The following is a 21,075-nucleotide window of genomic DNA, read 5'->3' as shown; positions in this document are numbered from 1 at the left end:
CCCCGCCAGGCACTGTTAGCTGTGTGTGCTCTTGGCAGCCTCGCCTCTGGATGGAGAAGCTCCGGGGCCCTGGGGGTCCCTCTCACACCTCACTTCCTGTGACCTCGCCACCTTCACACCTCTTGGCAGAGCTGGCCCCACGTTCCTAAGAAGGCAATGATCCAAGATAGAGAGGCAGAGCCAGCCGGCTGTGTTATACAAAAAAGGGGCTATAGACAGCGGGATTTCAGAAACAAATTTAACTTTGGTTTTCCGACTTTTTCAGACCATAAAAATTAAAGCAGGGCTTCGGTGACTTCCGTCATCTGAGAGCTGTTATGTTTTCCTCATTTGGCAAGGCTAAGGCAGGGGGGGAGAGAAAAGGTTTCCCATAATTGGTTGAAGACACAGGGTGGTAAAATGCTTCCACACTTAAACTCACAGTCCAGTGTTTTTGACATTTCATAAATAGCTTTTTTCTCTAAAAAAAGAATAAAACAAGAACAATCCCTTTACTTACTCATCTGAAACAAAATAAACAGCAGTGGGTACAAACTTCTTCTTGTAACAATTACAAAAACAACAATATAATCCCAACTTTTAACACGCATCTTGAATCAGTTATTATTTTTTTAATCTCAAAACTGCAGCATATCCTTAAGGGCAAACTTTTCGATTAGTTTTTTTCTTTTTTTCTTTTTTTAAATAATGTCTTCACCAAAAAAACAGTCTTGTACCAATAAAATGCATTCAAAAATAGAAAATATTACACAACAAAAATATGTATCCTTCCTTTCCAAAAAAGATTCTTCACAAAAAAATGTAGAAAAAATTCCAACAATTTTTCCCTCTCCTAAACATTAACTTTCAGTCTAGGGCACAACTATTTATTGATTTAAATGTCTGTTTTTGCATAAGATATGGAAGATGCAAAACTTTACTGTATTAGGATTGTGACATAACATCCACTCCCACCCCATTCTAAAACAGAACAAAACCAGAAAAATCCAGCAAATATTCAGCAAATAATAATGAGCCAGTTGGCTAGGAGAAGTAACGGGTGTCTCGCCTTTCTCTGACCATGTGTGCGTGGCAGCTGGCCTTGTACTAGGGGATGCTGGGGAAGAGACCAGGCTGGCTTCAAGCACTTTATTAGCACACGTAGATCTCAGTGAATACCTTTCAGTATTCCATGTTGTGGGCCCATCACTGCTAAGCCTCAGAAGAGCTTGAGGGCTGTCAGAGCACTGTGTACATCTGTGTACTGGGTACGTACATTTTCACAAATCCTTCTCAAGTATTGAGTGTGTGCACATGAGTGCGTGCGTGCGTGCGTGCGTGTGGCTGAGACCCATGATAGAAAGTAACTCAGAGGTCCACTGGTGTAAAGTAGGTGGGGTGCTCCCTACTGACCCTCTTCCACATTCAACTTGCTTAGGTTTTTATTGGAACAATGGAAAGATCTCGCCTCAGAAAGGATTGGCAGTTTTCCCCACACACTGTACACCTAGGTTCCTCTTGTAGTTTTCAGCACTGTAGTTGACACTGTCTTTTTTTTACTTGACAGTATTTATCTCTCATGTGAGATATAGCTTATAGGTATACTTTGCGTGAACAGAATATTTTTCATAGCTTTTTTTTTTTGTATCCTGTTACTTACTTGTTTGCTGGTTTTTTCTTCGGGGTTTTGTTTTGTTTCGTTTCTGATTTTTAAACAGTGAAATGTGTCCAATTTTATTTCCAGTGCATTAAACAAAATTTAAATTAAAAGAAGAAATAAAACTTTCCCCCTCATTCTTCTAAAGGAAATGACTGATAAAGTACATTATAATAAGATCAGGCATTACCAAAAGAAAAAACAATAGCATCATTGTGCAACCTCGAACACATCAAAGGAAACAGACAGACAAGGCTTGCAGAACGTAAGCATGTAGAAGCCATGCTAACACAATCCTAACTATGGTGTGACGGCAAGCACTGGTTAAAAATAGGTAAGGCTACTCTTTGATTTCTAACAACATAGTCAACCACTGCTCTCTGGTCTTTTCTCCTCATCTTTACTCACTAGAGTCTGTATATGTTTAAAATGAGCGAATTTGTTTTTATATTTTTGGTCTACAGTAGAATTACATATTAACAATATAATAAAAAGATATTTAGGGAACAGGTTGGTACTGCATCCATGTGGGAAAATAGAAAAGAGAGTACTCAACTAGACATAGTAACTGGACTCTATTTTATAAAAATAACAATAAATGTAATAGAAATTATATTCAGGGTAACATTAAATTGAAAGTAAGTATAGAAATTTCTATTTGGGATAATACAAACTTCTGACAAACTCTACCCTAGAATTGCAGCCTCACAATCTTTCCCATGATTCTACCTTTCCACTCTCACTTAAAATTCAAATGGAAATGGAGACAAAATGAAAATAAAGTTGACAGATGTCTGAGCCAGCCAAAAATTCCAAGTTATCAGAGCTGATTATCAAGATATTGGGATCATCAAGACACTTGGGAAATTGTTCGGCCCTCAGGGGGCTAGCCACTAATAGTATTTGCTTGGTTTTAATTTTGAAAGAGCTACCAGCCTACTGAAAAAGAGAGAAGCCAAGGAGTCAAATAGTTCTTCTGGTGACATTCATGAGATGAAGTTTAGGTCTGGTTGAGAGGACATGGCAGTAAGACGGAAAAGAGGAGAGAGAAGAGACAGGTAAACTTTGGGTACTACCTGCATCTGTTTGCTGTAACACAGTAACTTCCTTTTGTTCCTAAGGGTCCTTTAGGATGAGCTGCAGACTATGTGTTCTGGGTAAATAGGTGTCATCTCCTTATAGGTGTGAAATCCAGACTCTGGCTTCCATAAGAGCTGGGCCAGTCTAGTCTCCCTATTACCCATTGTTGTTCACCCGTGATGGACAAGAGAAGGCCAGCAACATTGTCAGGGCAGAGGCTCTTTACTAGATATTCCTAGCTGATGAGTGATTAATGAACTTATGATTCAGTGCTGGGGAGAAACAAAGAGAAGTAATTGTTGGATTTGGTAATAAGAAAATGTGAAGTTTCCTTTAAGAGGAAGGAAAAAAGTAGATCTAGGAGGGAAGGAGGAAGGGCGGGGCGCGCGGGGGCGGGGGGGATGTAGCAGTGAGGGGGAGATAATGTTATCAGAACACATTACTTTGGGTTTCTTTTAACTTTGAGCTGTCCTTGTTAATTTTTCCCCTCTCATTCAGTTGCTCCAGTTTAAAGGAGAGGATAGAATCTAGTGCAAATATCTTCAAATCACAGCATATCAGGGGCAGTGTCCTATCCCTTCATCTCAGACCTCTTCAGAAGACGGGGGCAATGGTCCAGAAAAGCCTAACTGAATAAATGACTTGCTACAACAAGAAGGCACTATCACAACAGATCTACTTCCAAGTAGTTCCCTTGCTGTGGCACGAACATTTCAACAATGTCAGCCATCACAGCAAAGCCCACACTTTAGCTTCTCAGTATGTGACTCCATTGATGTGTTGTCTAACATCCTCATAGGCCACTGCCATTGGGCCTGGGCACTCAGAGCCTTGATCTGCTCTTGACTCGTACTGCCCAATGATCCTCTCACCAGCGGTCCTGTTTGGCTCCAAATGACTTAGCACTCTCCCGTCCATGGACATTTCTGTCTACAAGCCTCCAGGCTACAGATGAGTCTCACAAAGCTCCCAGTACCAAGTAGTACTATGTATTTTTTTCATACAGACTGTTTGGAAACCCTTCTACTACAAGGTCTGTAAATACCCATGTGAACAGAAGATGAACTCTGTGGACCACTGCAAGGATACCCTCAGGCCTGTTATGGTACTTCTGCCTGGGAGAAAGGAGGCTGGGCTCTGGAGAAGAAAATCTTTGGTGAAGGAACTGGGGTGGATGTGCAAGTCTCAAGAAAAACTTGTCCCCAGTGCCTCAAGGAAAGTTAAGGTGAGACTGTTCTAAAAGTCAATTGTTTCCTCTCATAGCTTTGGTTGGGTGTCTCCATGTCCTGTTAGTGCTTCCCCACCACGAATTCCCAGGCATCTGCTATGAGATCTGATTCAGGAGCCTGCTTGAAATACAGATAATACTTTGAGTTCTCCTAAGTTGCTGCTTAAGTTAGTTCTGAATGGTCTCTGTAGGGTTAAACTAGCAAGGCTGGCACTTCTGTATCTATAAAAAGAAACTCTGACATGGGAAAGTAGAATGAGACCTGTCATAAGGAGGAAGGAGAGAGCATCAGATGGATACTTTGCTAAAGAGGCCTGAAATGGAAGCTTTCCAGACAGATCCCCTCAGGTAGGACAGGGCTCAAAGAAACTCAACATTAGCTGTTTACAAGGGCTCTGATTCTTAGCAAACAAGAGTTTCCAAGAGCTGTCATCCGGAACTCTGGAGGAGCCCCTAGCATCCCCACACTTGTTTGAGTCACCACACAGTCTATTGCTCTTCCGGTAGCACAAGATCCTCTCATCAGTAATTACGAAAGCGCTGTCAAACCCCGACTGCTTCTAAGCTTTAAAAAGGCAATAAATGTAAATGGAACACAGAAAAGTTGGGTGGGGGAGCAACAACTTTTAACTTTTAGGCACTATATCAAGGTCTCTGCTTAAGGATGGTCTAGGATGGAGCAGCTTGTGGACTCTGAGGAGACGTCCAACCCTTTCTCCAGTTTTCCAGTTGGCCTACCCTGTGTCAGAATAAGCCTTTCCCCTCATGGCGGGCAGTGTTTATTGCACTGTTCCCTTATGCCACCTCACAGGGCTCTACCACATGCATGGCCTTCCTCTTTGGTTACCCAGAGATCTAGGTCTTACCACGATAGAAAAGTATGCTCAGAGTGACAGGATATCTGAACACAGACACTATAACCCCAGGCACACTGGGATATGCTGTAGTGGGGGAGTTTCTGTCTTCTTGTGAGCCAAGATGAAGATTTCATGTCACATCAGCCAGCTTCCTCACTCTTATTGTAAGCTGAGTTGGAAACAAAATTGGATAAGTTTCTTCTGAAATATCTTCCACTTGCTGTACTAACCCACTGCCAGACAATAAGAAAATGGTTCTTTTCCAGCTTAGCAGTTCTCTAGACTTGATCAAGAGTTGGCAAAAATTTCACAGATTCTCACTCCCTCTGTGAGAAATAATAGCAGAAAGAACTTCCTCCTCTGTGGTGCTCTCCTAGCTTGTTCTTCTTCCCTTCCCTAACACACTCTCCTGTCACGACTCAATACAGCTCAGTAGTGCAACACATTGCAGTCACGCTTAGTGCAAACAAAACAAAACGACAAAGAAGGGGGAGGGGGGAAGACCCTACAAACGAAACAAAAAAACAACTAAGAAAAAAAACCACCACCACCACCACCACCAACAAAACAATTACAGACTCAAAGTCAGCCATGAACAGCTCTTGAAGGTGAGCTACAAAAGTGGAAGCAGGCCTTGGCTCAAACGTCCGTGACTCACCTCTCTGTGGCCCCTGTTTGTTTCAGCTCAAAGGAGATAAACAACCAGCTTGGACCTCTGTGTTATTCTGTAAAATATGAAGCCAGTAGGCAGAAAAGGAAGGCCTACAGTTGAGTTGAAACCAAAGTTAGAGGAGGGAAACATCAATTCAATGCAAGGTCAGTAGTGCTTCTTAGTGACTTTATCTTGCCAGCTGACTGGTGCTAAGGGAGATAGGGATGGGAGGAAGAGAGCAAGCTTTCCTGTCTCCTAAACTCGGTCCTACATTTAGCAGTCCTGGGCCCTTCTTTGTGAGTAGCAGAATCAGCTGTTCTTCAAAGACTACAAGCAACAGCCACCTTTCATGACATCGAGGGGTCTACCTTCTAGATGGTTCTCTTTCCCTCCTGCCATTCTTCCATATTTTTTTTGATTGTTTGTTTTGTTTGCCTGACTACAAAGATACAGATCCAAATCCACATACAAAGACGTTTTCCAAGGCCTCCCTCCGAATGATGGGCTTTAGAGTTGGCACAAATAACTCCATGCAGAAAGGTAGAAGTATTAGATACAAAGTGAATTATTACACTAGGATGCAGACTCTGCATCGGTAGTTGGATTCCTTACAGACTTCTTCTGCAGGCTGACAGTCAGTTTGGGATGTGGTTGCGTGAGTGACTCTGGAGGAGCACTTGATGGTGACCTCCAGGTCTGTCCCTTCATCGGGTCTGAACCCTCCCTCTGCACATGTGAATCTGCCTTACTGCTCACACCCACACTCCCGCTGGAGCTTGAGGAGAACAGAAAGGAAGAGGGATGTTTGGCATCCTGGGGCTTTTTAAAACAAAGCAATTTAGATGTTCTCTGTCATCAGCTTCTTACCTGTTTGCTGTGATGGGTGTGGATTTCTGAGAGACTCCGTGCTCATCTACTCTAACAACCGCGATTCTTTCAACAATGGTGCAAAGATGAATCTTAATTACATATGCCTAAGCAAATTATCCTTAATGTACACTTCAATAGGCTCTTCTCGAAACCTGAAGTCTAAATCAATGGGAGCAAGGATGAAATTTAACTGCTCAAGCATCTTTGGGAACCTTCTCCTGACTTTATTGCTGACTTCAAGCCAAGATGTATTCCATGAAGAGCAAAGAGTAAAATAGCTAGCTTTGTTTTTAAAGGTTCCCTAGCTGTGAGCTGAAGCACTTCAGCCTATTGCAAAACCTTATCAAAGCCCTAGTTTGGTTTTGGTCATCTGGATGCATACATCACATGCTTCCTGGAGGGCAGATAAGGAGCAGAGCAGCCAAGAATTTCTATAACCTCTTCAGATAGTCAGGATAGATGGAGAGAAGCCATGAATCACAAAGGAATATAGTTGTGTTAATTCTCAGACCCATCACACAGAGACATGAGGAACCCTGACAGGACCAGTGAGATCATTCTTTGGTAATCCTGAGAATGGGTTTTAGGATTTTAGAATTGAATTCTATTTGGGTCCATTGAGTTATGCCATCCCCCACCCCACTTCCCTTCTGTTCCCTTAACTGAAATTGCATTTATTTCCCAAATTTGAGCCAAAAATGTAAATTATAGCACAAAAGCCAGGTTATAAAAAGGTTGCCAAGCTATCTGTAAGCTAAGCTGAGCTGTACAGAGCATGCTTTGACAAGGGACTACGACCCCTTTCCCAGTGTTAATTTGCTGTTTTCCTCTTTTGTGTTGCTAGGCATGGATAGGTGAGTGCTGGCAGCCTGGAGATGTCCTACTTACTACCATCTCCGTGCCAGGGAGGGGCCTTAGGAGTGAGGTGGAAGTGGATGTTGCCATGTCCATGACCATAGGACCATAGAGAGCTTAAAGTGGCCATGACTGAAGTCCCCACTACTGTGAAAGTGGGAAGATCAGATGCCGTGAGTATTTTTACTAATGCGTCTTCCTTTTCCTTTTTGGGAATTCTGTCCTGGATACTCACAAGAAACATCCAAAGAAAAGAAAAGAAAAGAAAAGAAAAGAAAAGAAAAGAAAAGAAAAGAAAAGAAAAGAAAAGAAAAGAAAAGAAAAGAAATTTGTCCCCAGCTTTATTCCAAAAAGGATTTGAGGAGGCCGTGATGATCTGAAGTATAAAATCAATGACTTTCATCAGTGGTTGGCTCCATTCTTTGGCCCCAGACCTGTCAGTTCAGGTAAAGATAGTTTTTCCTCCAAGGACTATGCTCTGTTTTAACTATTCCAATCCCCAAAGTGCAGAAATGATTTCATTCTCAAAGCTCTAAGTAACAGCAGAAAAGGAAGGTGAGACTTGCATGAGAAATGACCCCTTGCTTGATGGAAAACTGAAGGCTTCTCTAAGGGGCAGAAGACTACTCTGGGGTAGAGGGCAGTCGCCTGACACACGGGGAAAGCATCAAATCAGAGAATCAAAATATCTCCCTAGCTTGAGAAGACAGACATAAAGGAAAACAAATCAACAAACAAACTATAAAATACACATTCCTCCAGTTTCAGATTTCTATGAAGTTATAATTATGCTTAAATCAAGGTTTACAGATAGCAGACAACTGTTTTAATGTGTGAAAGTATTGTCCCTTTGCTTTGCCATGTTTCACTTTCTTTGAAGGAATCGCATCCATGCACACATGTCCTAATGTCCAGTGCAGAAAAGAAACGTGTTTGCTACCAGCTTCAATTCCAGAACATTTCCTAATCTATATTCACAAAAACTAAAACTATCTAACTGTAAAATGAGATGTAGGTTTTCTGAAATGTGTTGGGGAGGGGGTATGCACGCTGTTTTTTGTTTTGTTTTGTGTGTGTGTGTGTGTTTTTTTAATGGATAAAAGAAGAAAAAATCACTTCCTAATCTCTCAAATATATACTATAGTGTTTCTGACCATTATTTTTGCTGCATTAGTTATTGTTCAGGCTGTTGGTGCTCTTGACAGGTGTCAGCTTACAAAAACAGGAGGCTCATGAGCAAGAAGAATTCACACCCTTGAGCCTCTAGAATATTAAACAGGATTTAGACATTCATCTGGGACTTAAGAGGTTGTGGTGAGAAATTCTGGATCTCAGGGTTGGGTTGATTTGAGAGCTTGAAGGAACAATGACCAGAAGGCAGCCTGGATCAACTGGACCAACAGAGATCTTCCTGACCCAGCTCTCTCCCATTCCACAGTGTACTTGAGATGATAGTGTTTGGTGATTCAGAAAAGTCTTCTACGCCTTCAGAAGGCAATGCCAGAGGGCAAGAGAGCTTTAGATACAGAATGCTTTCAAAAGAGATGGCAGGAGCCCAAATGGAAGAAGAAAGAAGCGAGGGTAAAACTCGGTGGGAGGATATAGGAAGGAAAAGCGATTCAAACATTGGCCTAAGATAGATAGATGCCTACCTTAGTGAGGCTTTTGAACTTGACATTTATCTCATTGCTCTATGTGGGAACTGATGCTATAAAGTGGTTTAAGTCAAAGTCTGGATCAAGCCTTAAGTCAAGCAACAATACATTTTTTCATATGAAGTGTGGATTTTGAGTGTCAAGGTAGAGCAAGAAGTGAGTGTCTGTGTACTCCAAATTGTGTCTTAGACTCTCCATCTTCATATGAGCAGAGAGATAAAGAGGCAGCACACAGAGAGTCAGGCATTGTGCTAAAGGGTCACTGTGAAAGGACACTGCAGGATCCCCAAAGGTAGACACCCACAGTGACTTCAGTCTTCTTCACCAGTGTTCTGGAGACCAGACAGCTATAACTGGAATGAACTCTAGAATTGTGGCCAAATAATATAGTATGTATTTATAAACTGAGTACTGTACTTAAAATTTAATATAGTACCCATTTAGTCTTGGTTTTGTTTTTTAACACTTATGAGGTTTATATCAATTTTTGTTGTAAAACAGGCATTTGATAAACTTCATAAATCCTTTTATTCTTTAATAAATTATCCCTCAATGCTTCAGACCAACAAATATTTGGCTTTTCAAAGTGTAATACATGAAAAAATTCTCTCAAACTTTTCTTACAGTGTGTTTGAGTGGAAGTGGCTTTTGGCTTGAATAGCTACCAAAGTTATTTTGAAATGATATCTCTTGATTCAGATTCTTGTAAATCTAGTATCTGGCAAACATGCCATTAGCTAAATATTAGCACAAGCAGAAATAATCAACAAGGGAGGTTTTTTTTTTTTCCTCCCTCAGAAATCGTCTACTCATACCAAGAATTTGAAAACTGTGGTATTAAAAGAGGAAAGAAAAGAAAATACTTATCTTTGGTTTAATGCAAAGGTGAGAGGAATTAATGATCTCATCTAGTACAGCTGACATTTAAAACTGTGACTCAGGCCCTCCTGCTCTCAGATACTGACAACCTTTAAAATCTGCAGCTGAAACGAAGACATGCTTCCTTCTACCTACAAGCCTCAAGTTTATGAACTCATTTAAAGAAAGATGCTAAGGAGAGTGGTAGGAGAAATTCACGAACAGTCAGGGATCATAATGTAAGATTTTCAGGGGTGGGGAAGTGAAGAGATGATTGGGTAGCACGTAGTTATCTTTAAAAGGAAACAAGAAATGAGAAAAATTTTGGTAAGAAAGAGAAAGCAAGAATAATGGAGTTGGGACCATCTACCCTGTGCCTGATCACCAAAGGGCCAGCCTACCACGCAGTTCACACTCACGCTTTCCCTCTGCCACTCCTTTCGTTGAGAATAGATGCTACATAAGTAGTTTCCTAGTAGACTCTGGTTTAGCATCATCAAAGGAGACTGGGAATGGAAAGTTCCTTAATGAATGTCAAGCTTTACAAGTGGAGGATGCTGAGGAGAGTTTGGATGGGTTGGGGGCAAGAGACACACTGGATAGGCACAGCAGAACGTGATGAGACTTGAAGATAATGATTGACAAGGGAAGATTGAAGGAGAGAGTGATATGTTCACACCGAAAAGCCTAAATATTGGTCCATTGTGTGTGTGTGTGGGGGTCCTACTGAGATTTATCAATGCTGTCACCACTTGGTCCTGAACATAGAATGTGGAGAATGAGACCATGTTTGGCTAGCTTGATTCTGACTTCCAGGCTTGCAGTGGGAGAGCTGGGACAGCTGAAGAAAGCTCCTTAGAAAACCACCTGCAAGTGTTTCTGTTAGAAGATGGGCTGTCTGAGCTCTGAGTGCTCCATGGTGGCCTGACTAAAGAAGAAAGCAAGTAGAGATGCCGAGGGCCAGGTAACCAAGCACCACCTACTTACAGATTCCGAAGGCTGAGAATGTCATATATGTTTTCGAGTTCTGTCAATAGAAAGTTCCTAGAAATGTGGTTTTACTTTAAAATAAGTCTCTTAGGGAAAATCAACAGTGTATTATTGCCAAGATGCCTCCAGGGAAATGCTGAAGACTAATGAAAACAAGCACAGTGAAAAGAGAGAGCAGACCCTGTATGATCAATACTGAGAGCCAATGTTTGAAGATACAGTTGGGACAGGAAGGAAGGCATGTTCCTGTCTTTGCGTCTCACCAAAGCAGCCCTTTGGAAATGCAGCTTATTACAATTGGTCAGATCATGTGGTGGACATGCAGCTCCTTGGTTATACTCTTCTGAAGCAAATATAGATGATGGCAGTTCTATACGGGAAGATCACAGATATGTTATATGCACTTCCGTTGTTCTTCAGATGTTAACAGGGCCAGCTAAACACGATCACGTGCAATATAAACTTTTTAAAAAGTTTAAGCAGTTTTTACTTTACTACGTGTGCTATGTCTGAGCTTTAAAAAAAAATTCTAAAATGTTATAAAGACAATACTGAAGCTGATAATATAAAAGGCAAATGAGAGCATTAAATGCACCAGATTAACTGCAGCAGGTGGTGATGGGTGATATATGTGAAGAAATAATATTTCAATCAACTGATGATCATATGGCAGATTCAAAGTTAAAATGAATATAATGTAATATACTTCAATATAGAGCTGTTATATATAATCTGTATGTTCTAGGTTTCAGAAACACTGCAATGTAGTGTATTGTACGTAAGTAAGCATGCCTAACTAGTAACCCTAGTCTTCCACAAAGTCACTAGTACTGTTAATTAAAACAAGAAAAACAAACAAAAAAAAAACCAAGAAATGAACTTTTTTCCAGTAAAAAGAAATTCCTGTGGTTATGGTCACAGACTTCTTTTGGATACAGAAAGACAATATACATTTTAAAAATAATAAACAAAAAATAGTTGCAATGGTAATTACGTAGCCTTACTGCATGGGGGAAGGGAAAATGTCGCAAAAACACAAGAGGAATTAAAAGTCCTCTGAATTCTGTAAGGCAGAAATAATCTATATATTGAAACGAAGGAAGGGAGGAGGGAAGGAAGGGACTGTTTAGTAAAAGAGAGGCGTGGGAATGAGAAAACAAAATCCATCTGTTTCCAGGTCACCAAGCCATCAAGAGTTACCTATGAAAGCTAAGTCCAGTCATTCAGTATATTATGCTAGAGTAGCATTCTACTTTAATGTCTGACATGGGCAAGAGCCACTGATTCTTATAGATTGCCCACAAGATACTCCCTGATATTCTATTGGTTTGCTAGACATGGTAAACCACCCATGCCTAGAAAGACTTGGGTGAAGGCCACACTGGTTTCAGGAGACACAGCCTGTGAATGGTAGTGATGTTCTAGAGGTGCAGGCAGCATCCGGGAACTTCAGTTTGGGAGTAGGACTCCCACATGGTTCCTGTGTGTGAGTGTGTGCACTGGCTGGGAGCTGGGTCTTCATCCCTGGGGCTAGACTTATCTATGATCTGTAGACCATGTTCCTTCTCTAAAGCCTCGAAGGTTCCAGAGAGGACAGGAATAGTCTTTGAGCTCCGACTTAATCCTGGGATATTTGGGAGTCACCTGCCTGGCTAGGTCCTCTCTGGGAGTCCTGTGAGGTTGCCTGGATGGCTCCCTCTGGTCTGCTTCTGGTTGAGTGTGTGTACTCCATCCTCTTCTGGAGAAAAACAGCCTGTCCCTGTGGGTTTGCTGTGGAGCCAACAAGCTGCCTTTGTTTCTCCCAACTCTGAAATGCTACAAAAAGCAACAGAGTGGGCAGGTGACTGCTTCCTGGGAAGAAAGCCATGAGTCTGAGCACACTGGTAGAAGAGGCAACTGTATCTACGCACCAGGAACTCTGCCGTGTGTGCTTCGTTTGAGAGATACACACACACTCAGACAACATAAATATACATAAACATACAAAGATGCAGGTCATGTGCACACACATGTGCGTACACAAACACACACACATTCACCAGTAAATCCACAGAAGTGTAGCATTTGTTCAAGTTTTTCCTCAAGGGGCTATACACAAACTACTGATGGTTGGGCTACTTCTGAATGCTGTAAAGCCTCCTCACAAACAGCGACACACCCAACCAAGGTAACGAAGCAGAAAGCAGGGATATGCATGGTGTCAGGCCTTTGACTCTAGCTGGAAATTCTCAAGAGTATGCTGCTGTCACTGGAGAATATGAATGAAGTTTTGTGGTACAAGCACCTCACACCATGTGTGCACATGGATAAGGTGCACTCACAGACAGACATTCTGGACAGCAGCTGTGACAAACTGGATGGGTTAAGCCACTTTTGTTATTAGCATCTGTGTGCAAATGACAGTTATGCTTTGGGCTATAACAACTGTCGCAACAGCAGTAGAAGCAGATGTCTTCTGTGGGGTTCTTTTTCTCTGTGCCTTAGGACTATCAGGATCATGTAAGCACTCTGAATCAAGAAACTTCTCAGTCTGAAAGAGATCCAAGGAGAGACCTGGACTGTTTTCAGGCACTGCTGAAGCTAGGATTTCATGACTAGGGCTAGAGTTTGTCTATGATCTGCAGATTATTCGTCTCCATTAAAGATGTAAAAGTTTTGATTTTGTATTTAAACAAGAGCTCACAAGACAAACCCAATGCACCTCAAAACTGAGGTGGGACAGAGAGCAGTCTGTATTGATACGATCTCTGTAGAGAGAGAAAGCTGTATTTTGAGATTTGGGCTCCCTGTTAAGGAGACATTTAAGAGCCATCCAGGCACCTGTGCTTATGTTTAACAGGACTTGCTACCTAGCAACACGGTTATTTTACATTCAGCCTCGACCTATCAAAGAAACGGAGCAGACAGGAAATAGCTGCTTCCTGAAAGCAGCTGGTTCCCCTACAAGTTTGGTGCCTCCCAGGAAGTCACTGATTCCATAGTCTTCAGTCATGAATAGAGCTTATTTTTGTGATTATGAATCCATTACAAACCAAGAAATGTCCCTATCTTCACAGTCTTTCATTTTCTGTGTGTGTGTGTGTGTGTGTGTGTGTGTGTGTGTGTGTGTGTGTCGTCTGCTTTCCTCCAGGGTTTCTAACTTAAGGCCATAATCCTACAACCCAATGTTTTTTGTGTAAGTTTCTTAGCTGGGGTTATGCCAGTAGTCAGTGGAGCATAGTTGGGCCCTAAAGAAACTCTGGGGAAAGGGCAGCTGTCAGTAAGCCATATGTTAAGACTCTTGCTCCAGTCCTGGGCCTTTTCTAGTCTTCCTTTCATGAGGAGGAGACATACAGTTTTGAAAAAAATCTTACGCCTTGCAAGCCTCCATTTTGCTTGTTCACCTTAGAGAGAATGGAGCCTAGCTCTACAGCCCCAAGGGCACTCTGAGCACCGGATAATGCACATCTCTTCCTGCTGTGGATTCAGTGTTCAAGCAGAAAAGCATCTTGAGAAACGTAAAGAACTCCGTGGGCTAGTTTGCCTGGGTTGATCATCTTGCTACTCAGGGCTAGAAACGATGATGCTTTGGGTTAGTAATTGTGCAGTTTTACAGAAACGCAGTCAGCACAGGTGGATGGTTAAGGTGCATTGGAAATGATAACTCCACACACAAAGCCCTTGGGAATATTTAAGTATTTTCACGAGCTCCTGGGGCATCCTGAGCACCAGAGCAGAGGTGGGTTTGAAAGTTTGCCCCATGCCACTACCTATTTCCAGGGCATTTAAGAGAACAGTCCCTTTTCCTTATGAAAACACAGAATGAAAGTTGCCAGGGTCCCAGTTGGGAAGTTTATGTCCAGCCCCAGAAAGCCAGCAGCTGGGTCAGCTCAAGCACGGTCCCCTCCCAGAAGGGAGTCTGGAGCTGGGGGGCCCTTGGGTAGCTTTGCTTTTTTTTTTAATCTATCCAATGGGGAGTCTATTGAAATTCTAGTGTCCCCTTTCTTTTGTTTGTCACCAACTCACATGGTTCTGTCTTTAGTGTCCTATTTTTCTTTTCTGTCTTTAAAAAAAAAATTCTTTCTCCCCTCCTGGGGGACAAAATTGGCCATTTAAACAAAGTTCTTTTCTAGTGAGTAAAGAGGTTTCTCCGAGCCAGAAATCACTCAAAAGAAAGTCTGCGGACCCTACCCATGGAAAAGACTGGAGGTTTCCCTAAGTGCCTCTTGCCAAACTTCCTAGCTTTGTGATTGGATGCTTTCTGGTTTGGTATTGTTGGGTACTGAATACATTTTGCAATTCTTTTGTTCTCTTCCCTAGAGCTTCCATTACCCTGGACTTCAACTCATTACTAAATTAAAGAATTCTTTTTAGAGGGTTTCTTTTAAGAGTCAAGTCACAGCAGAAAGGGCACCTACCCTGTGTTCTCTTTCCTCCCAGGGCATCTCCTGTCTGCTCCTGGGCTACACCTTTTTGTTCCCTTAGCTGCAGCTGCACACTGGTCAGGGCAGCATAGGTCTGACGTGATCTGTAGCACCACACACCTCACATGGCTAGCCCTAACTAATCAAACCAACTCCAGCTGCAACTTTAGGGGAAGGCTCAGCAAGGGCATTGTCTGCTATGCATCCTTGCCAGGGCGACCTCCCTGCCATCATTCCTCAGGACACTGGTGTTGGGTGTATCTTGGAGGACTGCAACAGGGAACTTTCCTGTATTTTCCCGGGGACCTGAGGGCTTTGATGAGGCACACATTTCTGGTTTAACTTCTACTGCTGAAAGAAAACAGTGCTTTGGAGCATAAGCAGGCCATATGATGGTAGTAGATGATGTGTGAGATGGAAGCACACATAGATCCTGACAGGGAGAGTGATGTGAAACAGGCACGCCCAGAGGAAACTCTTGCTCTCCAGTCTCAGACACACAGACTCTCCCTGCTCATGGATTGAAAAGAGTTTCCTTGGTCCTTACATGATATTATGATATATAATAAAGTGTCTCTTACAGAGAAAGAAGGCAAGCCCAAGTCTTTCTAAAGCCAACAGCGACTGTGACCTCATAGATAGGGGAGAGGGCAATGGGAGCTTCTGGGGCATGAGCCAGGATTACCTGCCACCCTCCCTCCTGAGGGCAAAAAGACCTGCGATGGGAGAGGCTGCAGGAAGGTAAGTTCACACAGTGAAAATACTTCTAGAAAGATTTTCATTTAGGATTACTAGGTGTGTGGGGGGGAGGGGGGTTTCTGGTTGGTTTTGTTTTTTATTGTAGAGCTGAATCATATTCTCTAGTTCTAATTATTGTCTTTTGGGGGATATGTTTTACACAATTAGGGGCTCTTTTTTGTACAAATGCTGGTACTATTTTGTTTTTGTATTTAACACATTTCTTGTTTAAATTGTAGATTGATTTAAAAATATATACTAGTATTCTTTTGAATGCCAGCTCTTGTTCCCTAAACTTCTCAAGAGGTCTTCTGCCTGGAACATCTGCTTCCATCATGTGTGAGCGTGTGCACATGTGTGCATGCACACTTGCGCAAGTGTTCCTGAATACTAAAATGACCCTTGTTTGTTTGTTTTCTAGTTTTAAAAGAACTGATAGCATCCCATCATGAAAATGGTAGGACAGAAAACCAAAAAAAAATGGCAATCTTTCTCATCTTCTCTTATTTGTGATTGTTAAATATCGAGTGTGCATGGGCAATCCTGGAAGCATCTGTAACCTTTTGAAGTAGGTGCAGACTGGCTTATCTTCTACAATGTAGTGCAGTTGGAAAACAGCCCTTGAGAGGCCAGGTATACAGCACCAGCACTATAAAAGCATCTTTCCTTTAGAGCTCTGATGCCAACGGAGCGTCCTTCAGTTCTAGAAAGCAGTATTTTAGGTTGGGAGATGTTTGGGGTAAAACAATAGGACTGAGCCTGTACAGTAGGTAGGACCTGACCAAGAATTCCTGGGGATCTCCTCACACGTTTTAAAAGGAGATATTCCCTTTGTAGGAAAAGAATGTGTCTCAGAGTTTCAAGTCATCTGGTGTCCTTTTCTTTTCTTTTCTTTTCTTTCCTTTCCTTTTCTTTTCTTTTCTTTTCTCTTCTTTTCTTTTCTTTTCTTACATGCTCTACAACAAATGTTGGATTTTTAACCCAGTTGCTTAGCTTTTTGACAATGGCACATTAGCATGAAGACAAATGGGATTCTCTCAGGTGTAGTGAGCAGATGGGAATGAGACCTAATGGCACGTAAGGTAAGTATTCCCAGGACCAGTCAGAGTTCTGACTACTTTACTGAGGTTTGACTGGAAACACTTCTTTCAATGTGCTCCCGTCAACAGTGAGGATGCCTGACGCTGGGCCTCTGCTTTCTTTCACTTGGTGAGTGATTTCATGTCTTTTTTTCCTCCAGATTAAGAAAAGAATATCACAGCATCATTTTTTTTCTCCTTGATGGGTTGAACAACTCATATTTTGAACTATCCAAATGATTCCATGACCTTGTGACTTAATGCTCCCTCTCGCTGGTACAGAAACATGAGGTCGCGCCTGACTTCCAATATTAACAACAGCAAAGCAGCAGGGGGTGGGGGAGGGAGAACTTCTGCATTTCTGAAGCTAATTTTTAAAACAGGTCACACAAGTTTTTTGGGTGTCCCCTTCTTAGAAATCACGATAAGTGATACTCAGTAGTAAGTCACCGATCCAAAGCCACACTACAACTCTAGCAAAAAAATCCACTGAATTAAGCACCATAAGACCAACTCCAACGCCACAAATACTCCAGTTGCACAAACTACTAAACATCACAAAGAACTTACGGAAAAGATTCAAGTTAACCAATTGTCTAAAATATATGAATAAAACCAATTTAGTCATTATAGAGTTGCTTGCCTTGGAAAATTTTCCCTCATTTGCTGCATTTTTTTTTGTAAATAAAATGCTAACAGGAAAATTAGGAGGAAAACTGATTTAAAATGTAGAGCAATTTAGAAAAGAAAATCTCTTTTTTTTAAAAAAAATGTAGTTTTGTGTTTCTGTGTTATTGGAATAGTTACTTTTCCTTTTAAGTGTGCTAAAACATGGCCAGTCATAAAATTACTTAGTGAGTATTATCTAGGTTTAAAAAGTCCCATTTTTTTTAAGCTGGAACCCCTTCAGGACTCTGTATATGATTGGAAAATCTTATGATTTCTTGATCAACACCAAAGAGAGAAATCCCAACTAGAAAGAGCAGCATCCAGGATGACGCTGGAGATTCATGGCCTTTTGAAAGTTGGATGTTAGCACAGAGAAACTGCTAATTCCTCCAAAAAAGCAAGAGTCAATAATCAACTAAAGAATGACCATCCTACTCAGCCCTGTGAGCTATGGTGGGGAGTCAGAGGCCATGAAAGGAAGGGAGGAGTTTTGGCATCAATGCACTGTGGTTTGTAACAGGCTTCTCAGAGTAATGCCCACACAGTGCTCTGAGAGGGTGAGGAGGCAGGGGAGAGAGGCATGAGGACCATGAAGGAAACAGACCCCTGTGTCAAGATCTCTAGACCACTAGTGTTTCACCAGAGGGAACAAAGCAAGGTTAATGGAACTCTGGAATCCTAAGAGCTCAGTGAAATTTTGGAGAAGGAAGAAATCTGCTTCTAAAAGAGCACGTCCCTCCCATGATAAAGGACAGAATTTTAGATGGATGGGTGATAACTGTTCAGTGGAGCGAGCCACTGAAACCTGCTAGAAGTCAAAGACCTACGCATCGCAAACAGAGCAGCAGTTGAAATTACAGCAGGGTGGACGGGCCGCGGAGGCCCTTAGCAACCCAGGCAATACTTTAAAATAATAAAAATTAAGAAAAAAATATGAAGAAAATATCCTTCCTCTCTTTCAAATATAACTTTAGTTGCCTTCTATTCTTTCTATCTGGAAGCAGTATCGCTAACCTTAACAGTCTTGACTTACCAAAAAATATATATATGTGTGAGACAAAGTAAAGGGAACGGCGGCAGTGTATGCGGAACCAAAAGGAGAAAAAAAAAATCACTTTTAACAATCTCACTTTTTTGTTTTTTTTACACAAATACTGTTGTAAATATATTAAAAAAATCAGCATTCTATCTGGTAAACATCACTTTTGCCCCTCTATAAATTTTTGAATTAAAAAAGCCTCAAGAACTTTTACTGTTCCCCCCACCCTCCATTTCTTTCTTTTTCTCTTCCACAAGAATATATCCTGACACTTTTTTTTTTTTGCAAAGATTGTTGGAAATAATCCTTCTCTTGTACCTAGAAACATAGGTGCAAATCTGTAATCTTTGTTTTTCTCTGCATTCCTGCCTTTCATGAAAGTCCCTCTTGATTGTGCTGAGGCTGTAGCTCAGCCAAGACACTGAATAAATACGATAGCCACTGTTGCTTGTCCGAGTCTTCCTGGCTTCTGCTGAAAGGGGCGGGATGTGGAGGAGGTGGGCCAGGGTGTGTGGACCAGGCAGACCTGGGGGAGAAGCCTGCCACCCCGCCTTTGTTGACACCACTGGGCTCACCGACCCCTCCCATCCCAGAGCCCTTTAATGACATCAGACAGCGTGGTAGGTGGAAACAGCAGGGCCATTCCTCTGGGTTTTCAACCAGAAGTGATATTCCACAGTTTAAACTGCTTACTGTGAAGTCCAAGTGGCCAGAAGAGTGAACTGTTCTCTGAAACACTGTGAGCGGTGTATTTAAAGACAGCAGGCCTTTACAGCTCCTAAGAAACTCTGTAGTGCTCTTCACGAGTGGAAAAACAATTTTTCTTTTTTTTTAAACATTTTTTTAAACTTTTTTAAAAGATTTTTTTGTTTCTTTTTTTTTTGTGTGTGTGTGTGTATGTGTGTGGTTTTTTGCTTTTTTTGTTTTGTTTTTGTTTTGTTTTTGTCTTTTTTTTTGTTTGTTTGTTTTTTGTTTTTGTAAAGAAGGGTTGTATTTAGAGGCCAGTAGCTAGAGATCCAACCAGTGGACCTCCTGAAGCACTACCAGGCCTTAAGGCCACCATCCAAGGGGGACTGGGAAAAGTATTATCCACCCAAGCCCCCGGAAATGTAATGTCCCAGCAGGCAAAAATCAGTTCTTCATGTAGTACAAAATGAAACGGGACAGAAACAAAAACAGAAAGTAGAAATGAAACCAAAACATTTCTTAAATTCTAGTGCCATAGCTTTTTGTCTGTTTGTTTGCTTGTTTATTTCTTTTGTTGTCGTTTTGTTTGGTTCGTAAGAAAGAGAGAAAGGTACTACTTATCCGTCAGACACATGCATCCTCATGTGGTCGTTGAACTGCTCGATTTGGTCAAACTTTGCTGGGCAGACGGAGCAGACGTAAGTGGTCCCCTCTGTGCAGGCCACCACGCCTGGCGGACCCGCGCGGGCACCTGGGGGCGTGCCTGCGGGAGGGGTCCCGTTGCTGGCACTGTGCAGGGCCACGTGTCGCTCCAGCAGGGTCTTGTGGGAGAACTTCTTTTTGCAGATGTAGCACTCATAGGACTTCTCCCCGCGGTGCAGGCGCATGTGCACGTTGAGGGAACTCTTCTGGGTGAAGCGCTTGTTGCAGATGCTACACTGGTATGCTCTCACGCCCGTGTGCGTCACCATGTGCTTGATAAGGTAATCCTTCAAGGAGAAGGAGCGCCAACAGATGCTGCACTGGTGGGGCTTCTCACCTGGTGAGGTGGGAGGAGACAGCAAGCAGGACAGAACAAGACACAGCCAGAGAGGGAGAATGAGAGACAGGAAAACAAGACAACAGCAAAGGAAACAAAAAGTAAAAAAAAAAAAAAAAAAAAAAAAAAAGTAAAAATTGATTGTTTTATGGATCATCCTTGATTGGAAAGATCTAGGCCTCTCTGGCCTCCTTTTCAGAGCAAGCTTGTTTTAAGAATGCCAGGAGAGTCTAGAGCTTTCCATTTCCCCATGACCAGAAACTGCTCTCGTGTTAAGTATGAACATGCATCCACCTAACTCTTCAAAGGTCATTTGGAAGAAAACCCAATAAGGTGCTTTGTAGGAGCCATTCTCAGGACCATTATTGAAGATATACATATTTCCAGGTAATATTACCAAACAAATATAAGAGCTAAATATATAGCTTTTGCTATAGGGAGGGGTTTGCTATAATCATTGTGAAGTGAGAATATTGGCTTTATAAGTTGATTCTTTTCAGAAAGTCTCCATTTCCACTATTCGGCCTAAGAAATGCATACATTATTGCTGATAGAAGTCTTCCTGAGAATGAACTGGCTATTCTGTGCTGACTGCACTGTCCTGCAGGTTGACCTTGCTGGCTGTGACAGCTGAATGGATGGTGGACAACCATTGCGTCTTGAGCCTTGTTCAAGCATAGGCACCAACACCCTGTGTGCCATCATAACAAATCACCAAGAACCTCTGAGGTACACCGTCC

General features: G+C 42.0%; 1 protein-coding gene across 32 annotated transcripts in view; it reads right to left on the bottom strand.

The window, feature by feature from the left end:
* Positions 1–224: 224 nt before the first annotated feature.
* Positions 225–21,075, bottom strand: part of Zbtb20 (zinc finger and BTB domain containing 20) — a 765,654-nt gene continuing 744,803 nt past the window's right edge. For all 32 annotated transcript variants that reach the window (XM_085832267.1, XM_029470523.2, XM_085832261.1 and 29 more), the window contains one exon: positions 225–20,335. In XM_085832267.1, coding sequence (XP_085688393.1) covers positions 19,914–20,335 — 422 coding nt within the window. In that variant the 3' untranslated portion in view covers positions 225–19,913. The remainder of the gene's footprint in view (positions 20,336–21,075) is intronic.

Source organism: Mus caroli, unplaced genomic scaffold (assembly GCF_978045245.1).
Source record: "Mus caroli unplaced genomic scaffold, Mus_caroli_1 scaffold_17, whole genome shotgun sequence".
NCBI lineage: Eukaryota > Metazoa > Chordata > Mammalia > Rodentia > Muridae > Mus > Mus caroli.
This window is presented reverse-complemented; position numbering and strand designations above follow the sequence as displayed.